This window comes from Macrotis lagotis, chromosome 8 (assembly GCF_037893015.1).
Source record: "Macrotis lagotis isolate mMagLag1 chromosome 8, bilby.v1.9.chrom.fasta, whole genome shotgun sequence".
In the NCBI taxonomy this organism is placed as follows: Eukaryota; Metazoa; Chordata; class Mammalia; order Peramelemorphia; family Peramelidae; genus Macrotis; species Macrotis lagotis.
Genome location: NC_133665.1, coordinates 60,896,389 through 60,913,498, shown reverse-complemented (window position 1 = coordinate 60,913,498; position 17,110 = coordinate 60,896,389). Strand labels below are relative to the sequence as shown.

Sequence of the window (17,110 nt, the reverse complement as noted above, 5' to 3'; positions counted from 1 at the left end):
TAATACAAGTAAAGTGTTTTGCAGACCTTAAAGTTGTATTAATTAATTTTTATTTAATTTTTTCCCATCAGCATTTGGCATAGTGCCTTTCAAAATGTTTATTGATTGAATATTCTAGTGACAGTGAGGCTTTTTTTTTTTTTGCTAAGACAGCCTATTCCGTCACTTAACAACTCTAATTGTTATAAAGGTCCTCCTTATATTAAGGCGAAATCTATGTCCTTGAAACTTATATATCAGTCTTAGTCCTTCCTGCTGGAATTAAATGGAACAAATGTACTTTTCTTACCCAAAATATTGGACTTTTAGATATTTGAAGACAGTGATCATGCCCTCTTTCTTCCATCCTCTCTTCTTCATATTACTGAGTATTTAGACACCCTCTCAGTCACCCCTCCTTGAAATGAACATTTAGCTGAGTGAAGTTGCAGTTCTCAGCCCTGAACAGAGTATTCTAGATGTGAGCAGACATAGGATATGGGTGCCCAATCTTTGGATTGGGGCATAATGATAAACTGTAACACTGTCGCCTGAATGGACTGAGGGCCATATGCAGTCTGCAGGCTTGACTCAGACACAGCTGACACAGGGGGAAGTCTTTTTTCCTCCTTGTTCCTGTAACACACACTTTAATTTCCATTGTTGACTGTTTCCCCTGAAGACAGAACAAAATGGAAGTGCAGCAAGAGAGTTAAGCAACAAGTGCTTACTATGTACTAGAGGCTGCTAAAATCCTGGAATTCAAAGAAAGGCAAAACCCTCTCTGTCTTCAAGAAATATATTGTGATGGGACTAGAGATTAGGACCTCTTGATTATTGGGAGTGTCAATTGATGGAAGACGGATCTTGAATTTTCTAAGAAAGATGCTTTCTCAGGAGGTGCTAGCTTCCCATATAACCTAAGATGGGGGAACAGGCAGAGTTATTTAATGATCACCTGGTATGGTCACTATCATTCTTGGTCTTTCTGACTCTTCTTAATTTTATTCCCTTGTCTCTAGCCCCAAGAAGACTATTCTGTCCTTTTTGAAGACACTTCCTATGCAGATGGCTACTCTCCTCCCCTTAATGTGGCTCAGAGGTATGTTGTAGCCTGCAAGGAACCCAAGAAGAAATGAAGTTTGGTTTGGCTGAATCATGGACTTACATTATCTAGACTTTGTTTACCTGACTCTTCTGCCATACCCTTTGAAGGGAAGAACTAATGTATCATTCTCTGCAGATAAATAAATATACAACCCTCTCCCCTGCATCATCTGTTTCCAGAATCTGATTTCCTCAGATTTCAGTCCCCTCTCCAAGTGAGAACTGGGAGCTATGGAGTTGTGTGTGTACTGTCCTTTGGTTCTGAGGGTGACTAATGAACTGGGGGTAATTCATTTTATTATTATTTAAGAATTATTTTTGCTGTGAAAGAAATAAAATAGTTGTCCTATAACTGATTCACCTAGTCCTTTGGATATCTTTCTAGTTAATAATATTTTATTTTTTTTCAATTATATATAAAGGTTTTTAACATGCACTTGTAAAATTTTTAAGTTCTAAATTTTTCTTCCTCCCCTTCCCCAAGAGACCAAGCTATCTGCTATAGGTTATACATGTACAATCATGTTAAACATATTTCTATATTAGTAATGTTGTGAAAGAAAAAACAAATTTGAAAAAGTGAAAATAGTAGGCTTTGATCTGCATAGTTATCTGTCGCAATGTAGATGCATTTTCCATCAAAAGTCTTTTGGAATTATTGTCTTTGATCACTTTATTGCTGAAAGGAGCTAAGTCCATCATAGCTGATCATTATACAGTATTGCTGTTATCATGTGCAATGTTCACCTTGTTCCATTCACTTCACTCAGGAGCAGTTCATGTAAATCTTTTCCAGTTTTTCTGAAATTTGCTTGTTCATCATTTCTTATTTTTTTTGGACTGAGAACCTGATTACAAAGGCTAAGCAGAATAAACCTTTTATTGAATCAGATTTACTTCCTGTTAGAATATAGGGGAGCTAGTTTTGCATGTTGAAAAAGATTATTAGACTAGAAAAATTAAGGACCAGTGCAGAAGTATGGGTTGATAATCCCATCTTCCTTTTGCCTTTTAGAGCTCAGTATTAAAGTGAAGGTCTGAACCAGCCATTTGCTTTTCATAGTCAGCATCAAACCTCTCATTCTGGGCTACAGTGAAGGTATTCTTCCAGTCTCCAGTAGCACCTATGAAAGAATAGAATAAGAGATATTGTGCAATGACTGAAAGCTGCACATGTCCAGCTTGAACAGGGGGTGATATAGATTTCCATTGTTCCTCTATCCCAGGCTGCTTCATTTTTTTTTCCAATTTCATGCAAAGATAGTTTTCAACATTCATCCTTTTTCAAGCTTTTACGGTCCACATTTTTCTACCATCCTCCCCATGGCAACAAAAAATTTTGTATAGGTTGTACATATATAATCTTGTTTAACATTTTTTCATATTAGTCATGTACTGAAAGAATTAGAACTAAGGGAGAAAAAATTGAGAAAGAAACAACATAGAGAAGTTTAAAAAGGGAACATAATATACTTTGAATCTATATTGAGACCCCATAGTTTTTTTGCTGGATGTGGATAGATTTTTCATAATAGGTCTCTCAGAATTGTCCTTGATCATTGAACTGCTGAGAGGAGCAGAGTCCATCTTAATTGATCATCTCACAATGTTGCTGTTAATATGTATAATGATCTCCTGGTTCTACTCACTTCACTCAGCATCATGCATCCATTTTCAGGATTTTCTAATATCTGGCTGCTCATGATTTCTTATAGAATGATAGTACTACATGGCATTCATACACCAAACTTGTTCACACATTTTCCAATTCTTTGCCACTACAAAAAATGGATCTTTTCCCCATTTTTTTGTTCTCTTTGGGAAATAGACCAATTAGTCCCATCCTATATTCTTACAATAATTTACCTTTCTTGCTATCTATATCCCCAAAATGTAGGCCTTTCTTGGAAATCTAGTTTCTATTTGATTACATTCCTTCTCAGGGAGTTTTAATACATTGGTCTCTGTCTCTTATAAAGCTTACCCTTTCTCATGAAAGGAGAGATTGAGTGGTCCATGATTTGCTTGGGGAGAGTGCTATAGTTGGTCATGGGGTTCTCACGCATAGCCTTGAAAGATGTCTGTTGAACAATTTGATCAAGAATATTCTCAGGCAGTGGCCGTCCCACAAAGTCAATGATCTTTTGAATTTCCTTCTTAGGATCCTGGAGATGGTGCCAGTTAAAGGAGAATTTGAGTTAAGGTAGGGCAGAAGGGGGGCGGTGGCACACATGCATAGAGATCATAGGATTGTGACTAGAGCTGGACAGGATCTTAGAGACCTAGTCAAACTTTCCCTTCATTTTACAGATGGGGAACTAAGGGAGGTAGGTGACTTGTCCAATATCACCCAGGTTGGGTTGGCTAGGTGGCACAGTGGATAGAGCACCGTCCTTGGAGTCAGGAGTACCTGAGTTCAAGTCCAGCCTCAGACACTTAATAATTACCTAGCTGTGTGGCCTTGGGCAAGCCACTTAACCCCATTGCCTTGCGAAAACCGATATCACCCAGGTAGTAAGCATCAGAGGCTGGGTTTGAATTCAGTTCTGGCTCAAACTAGTTCTCTCTACTGGACTGTCTTACCTGTAATGTTAGAGTGTGACCAGAATAATGATGAAGGACTAAGGCATTGGGGTCTTCCATTTTAGTAATCCATACTGACTAATCATAATGTTCACCAAACCAATCTCAACATTAGTCTTTTAGATCTGACCTTGGTTTAGAAAGTCTTTTGGAGAAAATAGGGGTTGAAAATGATTGGAATTACTGGATAAAGATTTAAGATGGAAATATCTGAGAGGATTTCCTATTAAATGTTTTCCTAGAGACATTGGCAGGGAATGGAAGCTGTTACCCAGAAAGACAGGGAAAAGACTTGCCTTCTTCATGTCTTCATAGAAGAGGTAGAGAACTGGGTGCCGCTTTCTCAACTCCCACCATTCCAGTACATGCTGGTACCAGGAGCCATAAGATACTGATTAGAAGAAGAAAAACTAGAACCTGGCTCCGTTCACCCCATCCCTTTCAGTCTGATTCCCTACTGAATCATACTTTACCTTTGCCTGTCATAAATTTCTCCAGGAACTCCTCCCAGGACCCAGGTTCAGGGTGTACCTTTGCCATCTTATAGAAGTTGAAATAAGAGACTGCCACATCCTTGGCATTTCTTGCTATATAGATGATCTGGAATAGGGAAGAGAAGGTCTCACATAGCCAAATCAGGAGTAGGAATTTTCTCTTTCTGGCATTACCTATTGGTCCTGATTAGACAGGTTGGTAATCATATCTTTTCTCCTCCCCCCCACAAAATCAAACAAAATTAAGAAACCAACCAAAAACCACTTGGAAAAAGTACCTTTAGTTCGTATGTTTTATTCTCTTCAGTGCCCACTTTCCTCCTTCCATCCCTGGGAGTCTGGAATGGTTGAGAACACCCTGCTTCCTTTGTTCTGCCTTGCAGTTTTACCCATTTACCTTGACTTTCTGATCCAGCAACGTCTGGGGGACGAGGGACAGTGGCAGATGGGTCTTGAGTATTCGTGGTGGAGGTGTTTCTTTTAAAGTCTCCATGCCTAAGGCAGAGAATGGATGGAGTTGTCAGAGGCAGTTAGGAATACCATTTCTCAAAAGTCTTTCTTGACTCAGCAGTACAAGCAGTAGGTCTCATCCCATTTTTCCTGCCTCTTCCACTTTTCTACCTCCTCTAGTACATTTCTCTCTTCAGTTTCTTTAATTTTTCCTGCTTCTCTGGCCCTTTTTGCCTTCCATCTACTAGCAGCTCAATTACCTGTAGGGACTCCTGGGGCCTTGAATTCAAGAAATGGCACTCGGATGAAGATTGGGGACCTTTGGCATTTCTTCCGGTCACCCCCCTGGTAGATCATATCTAGGATCTCACTTGCCCAAGTTGTTCCTGTGATGAGAATGCAATGGAAACAGGAAAAGTTTTTGATTATATCAGAAGCAAGGAAGACCTTTGAATTGGGTGATGTACCAGAAAGATAAAGACCCTGGATCCTGAATAGCACCCAACTGTAAAGAGAACAGAGAAGGAAGGTAGCAGAAACTTGTAACTCTGGAGGGTCATTAGAATTAAACTAGGTGGGGTTTGCTCACCAGATTTGGGGTAGGTACTGATGAGAATATCATCAGGCCAGGCCTGAAAATCCTTCAACTGTTCAAGAGCTTCAGCAAAATACTTGATGAGTGGAATACCATTCACAGGTACCAGGGGTGCTCGGGGATTGTCTTCTATCAGCTCCATCCTAAAAGATAAAGATTGGATCAGGGAGCAATTAATTACCTAGTTTCCTTGGAGTCTCCTTTGCATGTGCTGCTTTCATTTTTGTTGTTGCTTTTCTCTCCCTCTTCTACTTTTCCATTTAAGCATACTCCTCTGTTATAGTTACATGGGGTGACATATTTAGGAGTCTCTTGTCCAACCCATGCCTCAAAGTAATTCAGGAGAACCCTACAAGTAGTGAATGGACTTCTGTTTTTAAGGCATGTAGCAAGGGGCTGCCACTGCTTCTCAAGTGCAAGTGCATACTTTGCTTCTGGGATGAATCCAATTGTTCAGATGATATTCTTATTTCTTTTTTTGTTGTTGTTCTGTAAAGTTTAATAACAATCACACTGCAACTTGCATTCATACAATAATCATAAGAATGATAAAAATAACTCATATGCCTTAACATAGTAAAATTTTTTGTTTTTTGGGGGTTTTTTGCAAGGCAAATGGGGTTAAGCGGCTTGCCCAAGGCAAAACAGCTAGGTAATTATTAAGTGTCTGAGGTGGGATTTGAACCCAGGTACTCCTGACTCCAAGGACTGTGCTTTATCCAGTACACCACTTAGCACCACTAAGAAATCATATCCTTAAGGAAGAACCATAAAGTATAAGAGATAGCAAGATCAGGGCGGCTAGGTGGAGCAGTGGATACAGGACCAGCCCTGGAATCAGGAGTACCTGAGTTCAGATCTAACCTGAGACACTTAATAATTACCTAGCTATGTGGCCTTAGGCAAGCCACTTAATAACCCCATTTCCCTTGCAAACCGCCCCCACCAAACAAAAAAAAGAGACATAGCAAGCTGAGACAATAAGATATAGTTGTTTTTTTTTCTAAATTTAAGGTAATAGTCCTTGGTCTTTGTTTAAACTCCACAGTTCTTTCCCTGGATACAGATGGTATTCTCCATTTCAGACAGCCCCAAATTGTCCTGATTGTTGCACTGATGGAATGAGTAAGTCTATCAAGGTTGATCATCGCCCCCATGTTGCTGTAAGGGTGGACAGTGTTTTTCTGGTTCTGCTCATCCCACTCAGCTTCAGTTCATGCAAATCCCTCCAGGCTTCCCTGAATTCCCGGCCTTCCTGGTTTCTAATAGAACAATAGTGTTCCATGACATACATATACCACAGTTGCTAAACCATTCTCCAATTGAAGGACATTTACTTGATTTCCAATTCTTTGCCACCACAAACAGGGATGCTATGAATATTTTTGTACAAGTGATGTTTTTACCCTTTTTCATCATCTCTTCAGGGTATAGACCCAGTAGTGGTATTGCTAGATCAAAGGGTATGCACATTTTTGTTGCTCTTTGGGCGTGGAACTCAAAGTTTTTAGAAATGAAAGTTAAACATTGTTTTTACATGTAGCTGGGAAAAAAATAAAATAGTAAATTTAAGGGGCCACTAGGTGCCGCAGTGGATAGAGCACCGGCCCTGGAGTCAGGAGTACCTGAGTTCAAACCCTGCCTCAGACACTTAATAATTACCTAGCTCTGTGGCCCTGGGCAAGCCACTAACCCCAAATGCCTGGCAAAAACCTAAAAAAAAAATAGTAAATTTAAAAAAGACCCAAACCTTCATTGTGACTATTGAAGGAATATATTTCTCTTTCAATTTTAAAAGAGGGTACTCTCTCTTTTTTTTCGTTTTTGCAAGGCAAAGGGGGGTTAAGTGGCTTGCCCAAGGCCACACAGCTAGGTAATTATTAAGTGTCTGAGGCCGCATTTGAACCCAGGTACTCCTGACTCCAGGGCCGGTGCTTTATCCACTATGCCAAAGGGTACTTTCTCGCTGGATAGTGAGGTACATCAGAATATCAATAGTATTTTTTTGTAGTAGCAAATATAGTTGAAGGTCAGACTATCTCATGATTAGCTGATTCTTGCCTCCATCACAGTTCAGTTTATCTAATCATTCAAAAAAATACAGAAATAAGGAGAATTTGCCAACTCCTTGTTATTCCTTTATTCAATATGAAGATGTTCCCTTTATTTCATTGGAAATGATACTTGGCATTGACTGGAGAGGAATGGCTACATTTCTGGTGACCCTTAAAAGAAGTGAGCTTACCAGTCCAAACTTTCAATGGAGTAGAAGCCCAGCCTAGAAGACCCACAGAATCAGAAGATGAGAGGCCTCCAGAAACTGCTTAAAGTTATAAGAGCAGAAAAGCAGATGGAGGCAACTTTAGTGAATAGTACTGGGAATGAGGGTTTTGGTATTGCTAAAGCAGGAGTTAGTTGTATTAGGATGGATGCTATCTTGCTGAACTTTCTCTCCCCTTTCCAATTATTTATTTCTTTTCTCCCTTTGAATTCTCTCATGGGAACTTGAAACCTTTTCCTTTGGGTATAATGAAAGTCTGTTTACCTTTGTTTTCTTTGTCTTCTGACTGGTATTCAATTACATGGAATTAACTACAGGCATTGCTAACCTGAGTATCTTTATTAGAAATGAAGCTGGAAGGAAGTATTAAAGGAAGCAAGAAAAGAAAGAATAGATTTTAAATTGCAGTGCTCTGCCCTCTGGCTAGGAGCTAGAAGATGAAAAAATAGTAATTAGATTCATTCATTACAATTTAATAAAGCAAAATGAAAATGTTTATATCAGGAACCACAGCTAAGCAATGAACTAGTAGTAAGGCAAGAATAAATAGCAGAAGTTGAATGGCTTGGCTAATCATCCTGCCCCACCACCGACACAAAAAAACTGTAAACAGTGATGCCAATCAGCTTTAGAATGGCTAAACATTATGGCGTATGGATGCAATGAAATATTTCTTTATTTTGCAAGGCAAATGGGGTTAAGTGGCTTGCTCAAGGCCACACAGCTAGGTAATTATTAAGTGTCTGAGATCGGATTTGAATACAGGTAATACAGGTACTCCTGACTCCAGAGCTGGTGCTTTATCCACTGTGCCACCTAGCTGTTCCTGAAATTTTTTTTAAAGAAATGATGAAGGGGCAGCCAGGTGGCAAAGTGGATAGAACACCTGCCTGGGAGTCAGGAGAATCTGAGTTTAAATTGGATTTCAGACACTTAATACACCTACTTAGCTGTGTGATCTTGGGCAAGTCATTATTGCCTTGCAAAAAAAAAAAAGAAATGATGAATGTGAAGAATACAAAGAAGCATGAGAAGACATACCACTAATCCAAAATGAAATAATCTATGTAATATACACAATTCTTACAGCAATGGAAATGGAAAGAACCACCACAAAACTGCTGGAGCTAAGTGGTGGAAAATTAGAATGACAAAGATGAAAAGGCATCTCCTACCCCCCCCCTTTCTTTGCAAAGGGAGGCAGGAGGAGAATCAGGTTTGCTTCTTTCAGATAATAAAACATAAAAATGAGTTCTAGCAGGACAGGCATTTGAGTACACTGTGAATTTGTTCAACTATTCTGGAAAACAATTTGGGGCTATACTACAAAAATCACTAAACTATGATGTTCCTTTGACTCAGAGAAAATATTATTAGAGATGCACAATAAGGGGACCAAAGATAGTGGGAAAAGACTGATATGTATTTGTAATAGCACTTTTTGTTGTAACAAAAAGTTAAATACATAATAAATGTCCACCAGTGACTGAATGGTGCAATGATTGGGCAATGGCTGAACAAATTTTGGTATATGATAAAGTTATTCTATTGTTTTGGGACAGTTCTCTGGCATAATGGAGTCCTTCCTATTGGTCCTTGCTTTCTGTAATTGGGCTCAAAGTATCATGTTTCCCAAATGAAAAGTGCAGCTATCAGTTGGTAAAGTCCTTGTCTGGGTACCCAATTTGTCTAAGGAGTAGGCCAGCTGGAGACTTCAGGAAAACTATCCCTTAATGAGTTCAGATAGTGAGAATAACATGTAAAATATTGAAAATTAGTTCAATGCAAAGCTTTAGTGGTTAATAGGGAAGAGGGGGAAGGGGACAGAAGAAAAGGACCCAATTTGCAACTCAGACACACATTATCATTTAAGCATGGCACTGTGTTTAAGAACATTGGGAAGTGTACTTCAGGTGTCCTTCTGAGAATGGGGTTCTTGTACTCTAATTTTAGGTAGCTCCCCATCTGACCAATTTACAAACCAGGATTCAGGGCAAAAATTTTTTTTGGAGGTTTGTGTATCAAGGAGAAAAACAAGCTGGTGGTGGACAAGATATTTTTTGAATACAGCTGTACAAACCATAGAAGAATATTATTTTCTATTTCTTTCTTTTTCTTCCTTCCTTCCTTCCTTCCTTTCTTTCTTCCTTCCTTCCTTCCTTCCTTCCTTTCTTCCTTCCTTCCTTTCTTTCTTTCTTTCTTTCTTTCTTTCTTTCTTTCTTTCTTTCTTTCTTTCTTTCTTTCTTTCTTTCTTTCTTGCAAGGCAATAGGGTTAAGTGGCTTACCCAAGGCCACACAGCTAGGTAATTATTAAGTGTCTGAGATAGAATTTGAATTCAGGTACTCCTGACTCCAAGGCTGTACTCTATCCACTGTGCCACCTAGCTGCCCCTATTTTCTATATTTTTCAAGTGGCTGTTCTATAAGTGTACAGTTTCTCTTAGGGGGAGACCATTATGATGACTTCAAGATCAATGGACTTAATCAATGGTTCCCACTCTTAGATTCTATAAATTACAGACTCTCTTAAAGGAAAACTGTCATGGTGCTCTCAAGACCACCAGTCCAAATTTTATCAATAGCCATAAAAATACAAGGAAAATGATAAAAGCAAATAAATGTGGAGAGATTTGTAGGCATTAATGTGGAGTAATGTGAGTAGAAGTAAAGTGAGTAGAACCAAAAGAAGAGTTTACACAATGATCATAGGAATAACATGAAAGGAAACAGTTTTGAAAGAGTTCAAAATGCTGGTGAAACCAGCCACCAATAATGCCTGAAAAGACTGTGAATGAAACAAACACCTGTTATCTCTTGGTAAAGAGGGGATGGACTAGAGGTACAAAAACAGAGATGTTTTAGATACTTTCAAAGGGTTCATCTTTAAATTTCATATATATATATATATATATATACATATATATAATTATATTCATTATATATATTTATTATAAGGGAGAACTACTAGGGAAAGTGAGAATGTAGATTAGTGAGTACATCAGACAAAAAGATGGTCAATAGAGCATTTTAAAAGTTGCATAGAGAGAAGGACAAGAAGGTGCTACACTGATAAATATATATTTATATGTACACACAAAAATACAAACACACACAGACACAAACACCCTAGGTGGTACAATGAATATAGTGCTTGGTCTGGAGACAGAAAGACCTGATTTTTTCTTTTAGTTTTTTTTTGCAAGGCAAATGGGGCTAAGTGGCTTGCCCAAGGCCACACAGCTAGGTAATAATTGTGAAGTGTCTGAGACTGGATTTGAATCCAGGTACTCCTGACTCCAGAGCTGGTGCTTTATCCACTAGGCCACCTAGCCACCCCAGAAATTATTTTTAAAGAAGCTGCTGGGTGGCGCAATGGACAGAGCACCAGCCTTGGAGTCAGGAGTACCTGAGTTCAAATCCAACCTCAGACACTTAATAATTACCTAGCTGTGTGGCCTTGGGTAAGCCAGTTAACCCCATTGCCTTGCCAAAAAAAAAAAAAAGAAATTATTTTTAAAAATGAAAGTAGTCACTTCCTTGTCTATAGTAATTGTCCTATGAGAGTACAAATAGATTCCTTATGAAAGGGGAACCTTTCCAAAAACTCTTATTCAGTAAACTCTCTGAGTTATTCGACACCCCAGCCTCCCAAATCACTTTCAAAGGTTGGTATTCCAGAAACAATTATACCATGGGTTGGAATAACACTAAAGCTTGAGTCTCCACTGATATATTTAGAATTAGAACAATTATAACTCACAGCAAAGGCATCCTGGAATGGCATGACAAGAATAATAATGACAAAACATGCTTGCAGAAACCTGGGGCACATTGTCCCACAAATGTACATAGCATCAATGGGAAAAGTGAACTCTAGTATCATACTACTAGAAAATCAAGGATATAGGAATTATCATTTGCTATCATCACCAATTCCATCATCTCTCTGACTCTTGGTTTTCTGGATTTGCTTGAAGTCCCAGCTAAAATTTCATCTTTACTGGAAGAATTTCCTAATTTCCCCTTAATTATAGTGTCTTTCTTCAGATGGCTACCTTAAATTTATTCTGAACATAGCTTGTTTGTATGTTTTCTCCCCTTGAGAACAATGACTGCATTTTGTCTTACTTTATATGCTTTGTCCCTCGGACATTGCCTAGCAATGGTTAAGTGGTTAATAATTTGATTTTGTTCGTTTTTTACTAATTGAAATGTAAATGGGGCCCATTTTCTTCATCCTTTCTTGGTGTCCTGATGTTATTCCCTCTAGTTTGAGATCCTTCAGTTGTTCTCCCTAGACCTGGTTCAACCAAGCTCAATTCCAGATAGCTAGCACTAAGCCATTCTCTTTCCTTACAAAGTCCTTCACTTAGTCAATGGCTATTAACTTCCCTCTAATTCTATCAAATTTGACAGAGGAATTTCTTCAAATATCATAGAAGGTTCATTAAAGACTTTATTGATTAGGGTTAGAATTGAAGTTAGAGGTTAGGATTAGGGTGAGAGTCAGAGGTATTTAAGGTTAGTGTTAGAGTTTGTGTTTAAGTCATTTAGGCTTTGATTAGTGTGGGAGTTGGAGGTTTATAAGGTAAGAGTTGAAAGTTTGGGTTAGGCTGGAAGGATTAAAGGGGGAGATAGGGTTGGAGGAGAACCTGTCTCTGAAGGATAAAATGAGACTGATGACTGCATAGCTATTCCTTGTTTAAATCCAATTTACATATCTCTCATGACATCACATCCCCATGTCATGGTCCTCTTTGAGAAAGAAAGAAACAAGAAGACTTTATTGTCTCAGTTAACCACCCATTCTAATCTGTGATTTTGTCAGTTAGTGTGGTGGAAAGCCAATTAATCAGAGGACCTCACCATTGAAAGAACCCCCATTATATTATGAGACCAAGAACAATCCAAAGTCTCCATAGTGAAAAACCAATAATTTAAATGAAATTGACCTATCCATTCACCTTGGAAGTATTAAAGCAAATAAGAAACACAATCTGTAACATGGCTGAAGGGGATACCCAATGTATTAGCATGTCAGTGCATATCACTCAGAGAGGAAGTAAGGAAATATTTATTAAATGCCTACCATTTGCCAGGTAGTATACTAAGCACTTATACTAACTCCTTTACAAATATTATCTCATCTGTTCAACAATCTTGGGAGGTAGGTGCTGTGATTATTTTACAATTGAAAAAACTGAGGCAGACAGAGGTAAAGTGACTTGGCCAGGATCACACAACTAGTAAGTGTCTGAGGCAAGATTTGAATTCAGATCTTCCTGACTCCAGGTTCAGTGCTCTACTTAGTGCCTTAGTTGAATCAAATACTAAAGTTAAGTGCTGGGCTAGATCCAGAGTTGAATAATATGAGGAAACCACAGGTTCATCATCATTAAGTCTCTCATAATTTACCCTTCTCATCCATCCTCTCTGTGCTTCACCTGAATCCTGTACTTGAAGGTCAAACTTTCTGTTCAGTGCTTGTTGTTTCAACAGGAACATTTGAAAATCCCTTGTTTCGTTGAAAGTCCATCTTTTTCCCCCTGAAAGAGGATGTTCATTTTTGCTGGGTAGTTGATTCTTGATTACATTCCCAGCTCTTTTGCCTTCTGGATTATTATATTCCAAGCCCTACAAACTCTTAATGTAGATGCTGCTAAGTTCTGGGGATTTCCTGACTGCAGCTCCACATTTGAATTGTGTCCTTCTGGCTGCTTGTAATATTTTCTGTTTGACTTGGGAGTTCTGGAACTTGGCTATAATATTCCTGGGGGTTGTTTTCATTTTTTTGATCTCTTCCAGGGGAGATTAGTGGATTCTCTCAATTTCTATTTTACCCTTTGCTTTTAGGACATCAGAGCTATTTTCCTGCAGTCAAGGCTCTTTTCCTGATGATGACTTTCAGGTATTCCAATAATTTTTAAATTATCTTTTCTAGATCTGTTTCCCAGATCAGTTGTTTTTTCAATGGATATTTCATATTTTCTTCCAGTTTTTTCATTCTTTTGGTGTTGAATTATTGTGTCTTGATTTCTCACAAAGTCATCAGCTTCCTTTAGCTTCAGTACACACCTGAAGGATTTGTTTTCCCTCAGAGAGCTTTTTTATCTCCTTTTCCATCTGAAAAATTCTGCTTTTTAAAGCATTCTTCTCTTCAATAACTTTTTTGAACTGTTTTATACATTTGACCTAAGCTGGTTTTTAACATGTTATTTTCTTCAGCATTTTTTTGGATTTCCTTGACTAAGCGGCTGACTTCATTTTCATGTTTTTCCTGTATCTCTCTCATTTCTTTTCTCAATTTTTCTTCTATATCCCTTACTTGATTTTCAAAATCTTTTTTGAGCTCTGTTATAGCCTGAGCCCAACTTCTATAATTCTTGGAGTCCTTAGATGCAGCAATGTTCTTATTTCAAGCCTGAACTTGCCCTCTTTGAAACTTCTGCCTTACTCCTGACTTTGCTATCTGGGACCAAGTGATGCAGTTCTAATCCACTTTCTTTTCTTTTTATTTATTTTTTCCAAAAATATGTAAAGATACTTTTCTACAATCATCCTTTTGAGTTCCTCTTTTTACTGCCACCCTCCCCCCCCCAATGGGAGTGAACAATCTTATGTAGGTTGTATATCTCATCCACTTTCTATGTGACATTGCCTCAGATATTTAAATGTAGCCACCATGTTGTTCTGAGCCAGTTAATGGATCAAGCACCCACTATGAGCCAAACATTGTGCTATACACTGGGAGTACAAAAAGAGGAAAAAGATAGACCCTGTCCTCTTGGAGCTTACAGTCTAATGGGGGGGGGGGACAACATGAAATTGTTGTGGCACAATGAGTAGAATGCTGGGCTTGGGCACAGGAAGATGACTTCTCCTGGGTTCAAATCTAGGCTCAGAAACTAGCTGTGTGTCCCTGAGCAAGTCATTTAACACCCTATATGCTTATTTCCTTGTATAAAATGAGCTGGGGATTCGACAAAGCACTCCCAGTATCTTCACCAAGAAAACCCCAAATAAAAAAACATGAAAAGAAAACCCTCAGTGGGATCACAATGAATTGGCTATTACTGGAAATAACCAAACAGAGAAGGCAGGAGGTGGAATAGAAGAGGAGAGGGCATTTCAGGAATGGGGAGAGTCAAAGAAAATGTGGTGCTGAGAGAGGAAGTGTCTTCTTAGTGGAACAGTCAGGGTATAAGTGTATATAGATAATGGACTCCATCCAAGATGGTTAGCAAGAAAATGGGAAATTGGTCTTTTAAACAAAAACAAAGAATAGAGAAAATAACCTCCTTAGTGGCTTAACTATAGAAAATTTCACAAAATCTCTACTTGAAACTGAGCTACACAAATTATCATCTCTGAACAATTGTTATCTGAAACTGGTTATCTCTTCCAGGAAGAATGGTCTCCTTATATCCTGATCATTGCCCTCCTAGGTTTGGTGAGAACTTAATTTTTAACTAGGAAAAAAGTGACCCATATAAAGCTTCTCCATTACCACAACAAAGTTATGAGAAATCCTTTTATAGGACCCAGCACAGATTCCTTGGACCCTCTACTGAAGACCTCTTGTCAAGTTGACTTTGATCAATTAATTCTTTAGACCACTTATTCAAGTAATTCTCAATTAAGTTCATACACATTTGGCTATCTTGGATAGAATAGGATGAAATATTTTGTAAAATGCATTGTTAAAATCTTAGATAAATTATATCTATAGTAGTCCCATCACACACACACACACACACACACACACACACACACACACACACACACACACACACAGTTAGTTAGGTAACTCTGAGGAATAAAGGGAAAAAAATAAGTCTGCTTCAGCTTGACCTGAAAAGTCATTCTGACTTCATGTAATTCCTTTTACGAGATATTGGCAGTTTGAATGAGACTTTTAAGAATTTTCTCAAGAATTTAAGTGTCAAGCTCATTAGCTTTTAATATTCTGGCTCTATTCTTTTCTAAAAATCAAGACATTTGCCTCCCTTTTAGCCCTTCTATTTCTATTCCTAGTATATATTAAAAAACAAAACAAAACACCTCATCAACTTTTTGTTGCTGTCAGCCTCAGATTTGTCTCTCATCAGACTTACATTTGGCAGTCCTAAAACTATTTTTATACAATTGCACTAGACTCTAAGTTGGTTGTTATTTATATTGCAGTTTTTTCAGACAATTGAAATTTCTCTTTTTAATTTATAAAATTTAATTCTTGAGAATTTCCTATGCCTTTTGGGCAGACTTCCACCTCTAGAATTTTAGTCCATGGAATACTACTTATCCTTCCTCTGGACCCTCAAAGACCTGCTTTCTGAATATTGAAGGTATATGTCAGACCATGCCTGACTTCCTCTCTCTATCACAAACCTTAGGAAGGAGTGACAATTTTATCCCCAAGATTTCCTTGGGAATTACCTACCCAATAATCAGTTCCATTTGAAGGAAAATCCTCCAGTATAAAATTTTATCTGGTTTACGTATCTGCCTCTTGGTGTCAAAATATCAAGTCAGAATATACCTAACTACTGATTAAAAAAACTATACCTAACTACTGATTAAAAAAAAAAGAGCTCAATTGGTTGTTTGAACAGTTGCAGTCTCCAATCACTGCCATATTGTGCTTTAGTGCCAGGCTTGGTACCTGGTCCCTTGGATATGGGAAACAGATCACAAGTACCATACTTCAAGGACAGAATTACTTCTGTTTCTCCATTTGTTATCTTCATCCTGAAGCAAATCCAAAAGCAAGCACAGGAGAGGGGGTGACAAATTTAGTTACTTCCAAAAATCTAATCCACTAAATCCCAGTCTTTATCTCTACCCAGATATTTACTGGCACTAGCTCAAACTAGAGTGCTGATTGTTCAATTTTCAGTATGAGCGTTAACATCTTAGAAAATTGCAAACATCACAAATCGGGGCTTGATTTCATTGTCTAGACTTAAAACATTAATAATGCATATTAAACTTCAGAATATGACATGCTACATTTTTCCCCTTAAGAGCCAGTCGTTAAAACATTTGCCAGTATTATTCCTCTCAGAGTTAGCACAATGAATTAAGCAACATCTTCTCGGGTCAGAGTTTAGTATTATGGAATGGCCTCAACTCAAGGATAAGTTAACATAGTAAAAAAATAAAATGAAGTAACACACCCATGGACTTAGAAAGGTTAAAAAAAAGGAATAACCCCTAGGTTAGCAATTAGTAAATAAGGGAGCAGTAGGTATGAGAAATAACTCTAGGGTTAGCAGACCTGAAAACAAGAGCTGTGGTAAGCACTCAAGGAAAGGAGAATACGGCAGGGAAGAGGAACCTGGAGGGTGTTGAAGAGTTTTGTAGGAAAGAAAAGAGGGGTAGAGCCATCTACTGGAAGTGCAGAGGGCAGAGTATATCCAGAAGGAAGGGTTGGGGGCCATTCCTAGCTGGCTCTCCCTAACACCCCCCCCCCCACACACACACACACACAAGCTCTACTGGCTCTCTACTAACCTGAGTTTTCTAGGATCTGGAAATGTGCTGGTAAGGAACACAGTGTCCTGGAGAGAAGACTGAGTGATTCGGGTTATATAAGGTTTTGTGTGTCTAATGCAGGCGGGG

General features: G+C 38.4%; 2 protein-coding genes across 5 annotated transcripts in view; one reads left to right on the top strand and one right to left on the bottom strand.

Annotated features, from left to right (window-relative positions):
- The window catches only part of SGF29 (SAGA complex associated factor 29), a 16,171-nt gene extending 13,039 nt beyond the window's left edge, over positions 1 to 3,132 (top strand). For all 4 annotated transcript variants that reach the window (XM_074197332.1, XM_074197331.1, XM_074197333.1 and 1 more), the window contains exon 10: positions 1,002 to 3,132. In XM_074197332.1, the coding sequence (XP_074053433.1) occupies positions 1,002 to 1,118 (117 nt within the window). In that variant the 3' untranslated portion in view covers positions 1,119 to 3,132. The remainder of the gene's footprint in view (positions 1 to 1,001) is intronic.
- On the bottom strand, positions 34 to 17,110 carry LOC141495711 (sulfotransferase 1A1-like). The gene is made up of 8 exons (XM_074197330.1): positions 17,003 to 17,110; positions 5,203 to 5,351; positions 4,874 to 4,999; positions 4,561 to 4,658; positions 4,143 to 4,269; positions 3,966 to 4,060; positions 3,071 to 3,251; positions 34 to 2,210 (listed from the first exon to the last, which is right to left on the bottom strand). Exons 2-8 carry the CDS (start codon positions 5,348 to 5,350, stop codon positions 2,098 to 2,100), a joined length of 888 nt encoding a protein of 295 aa, XP_074053431.1. The 5' UTR covers position 5,351; positions 17,003 to 17,110; the 3' UTR covers positions 34 to 2,097.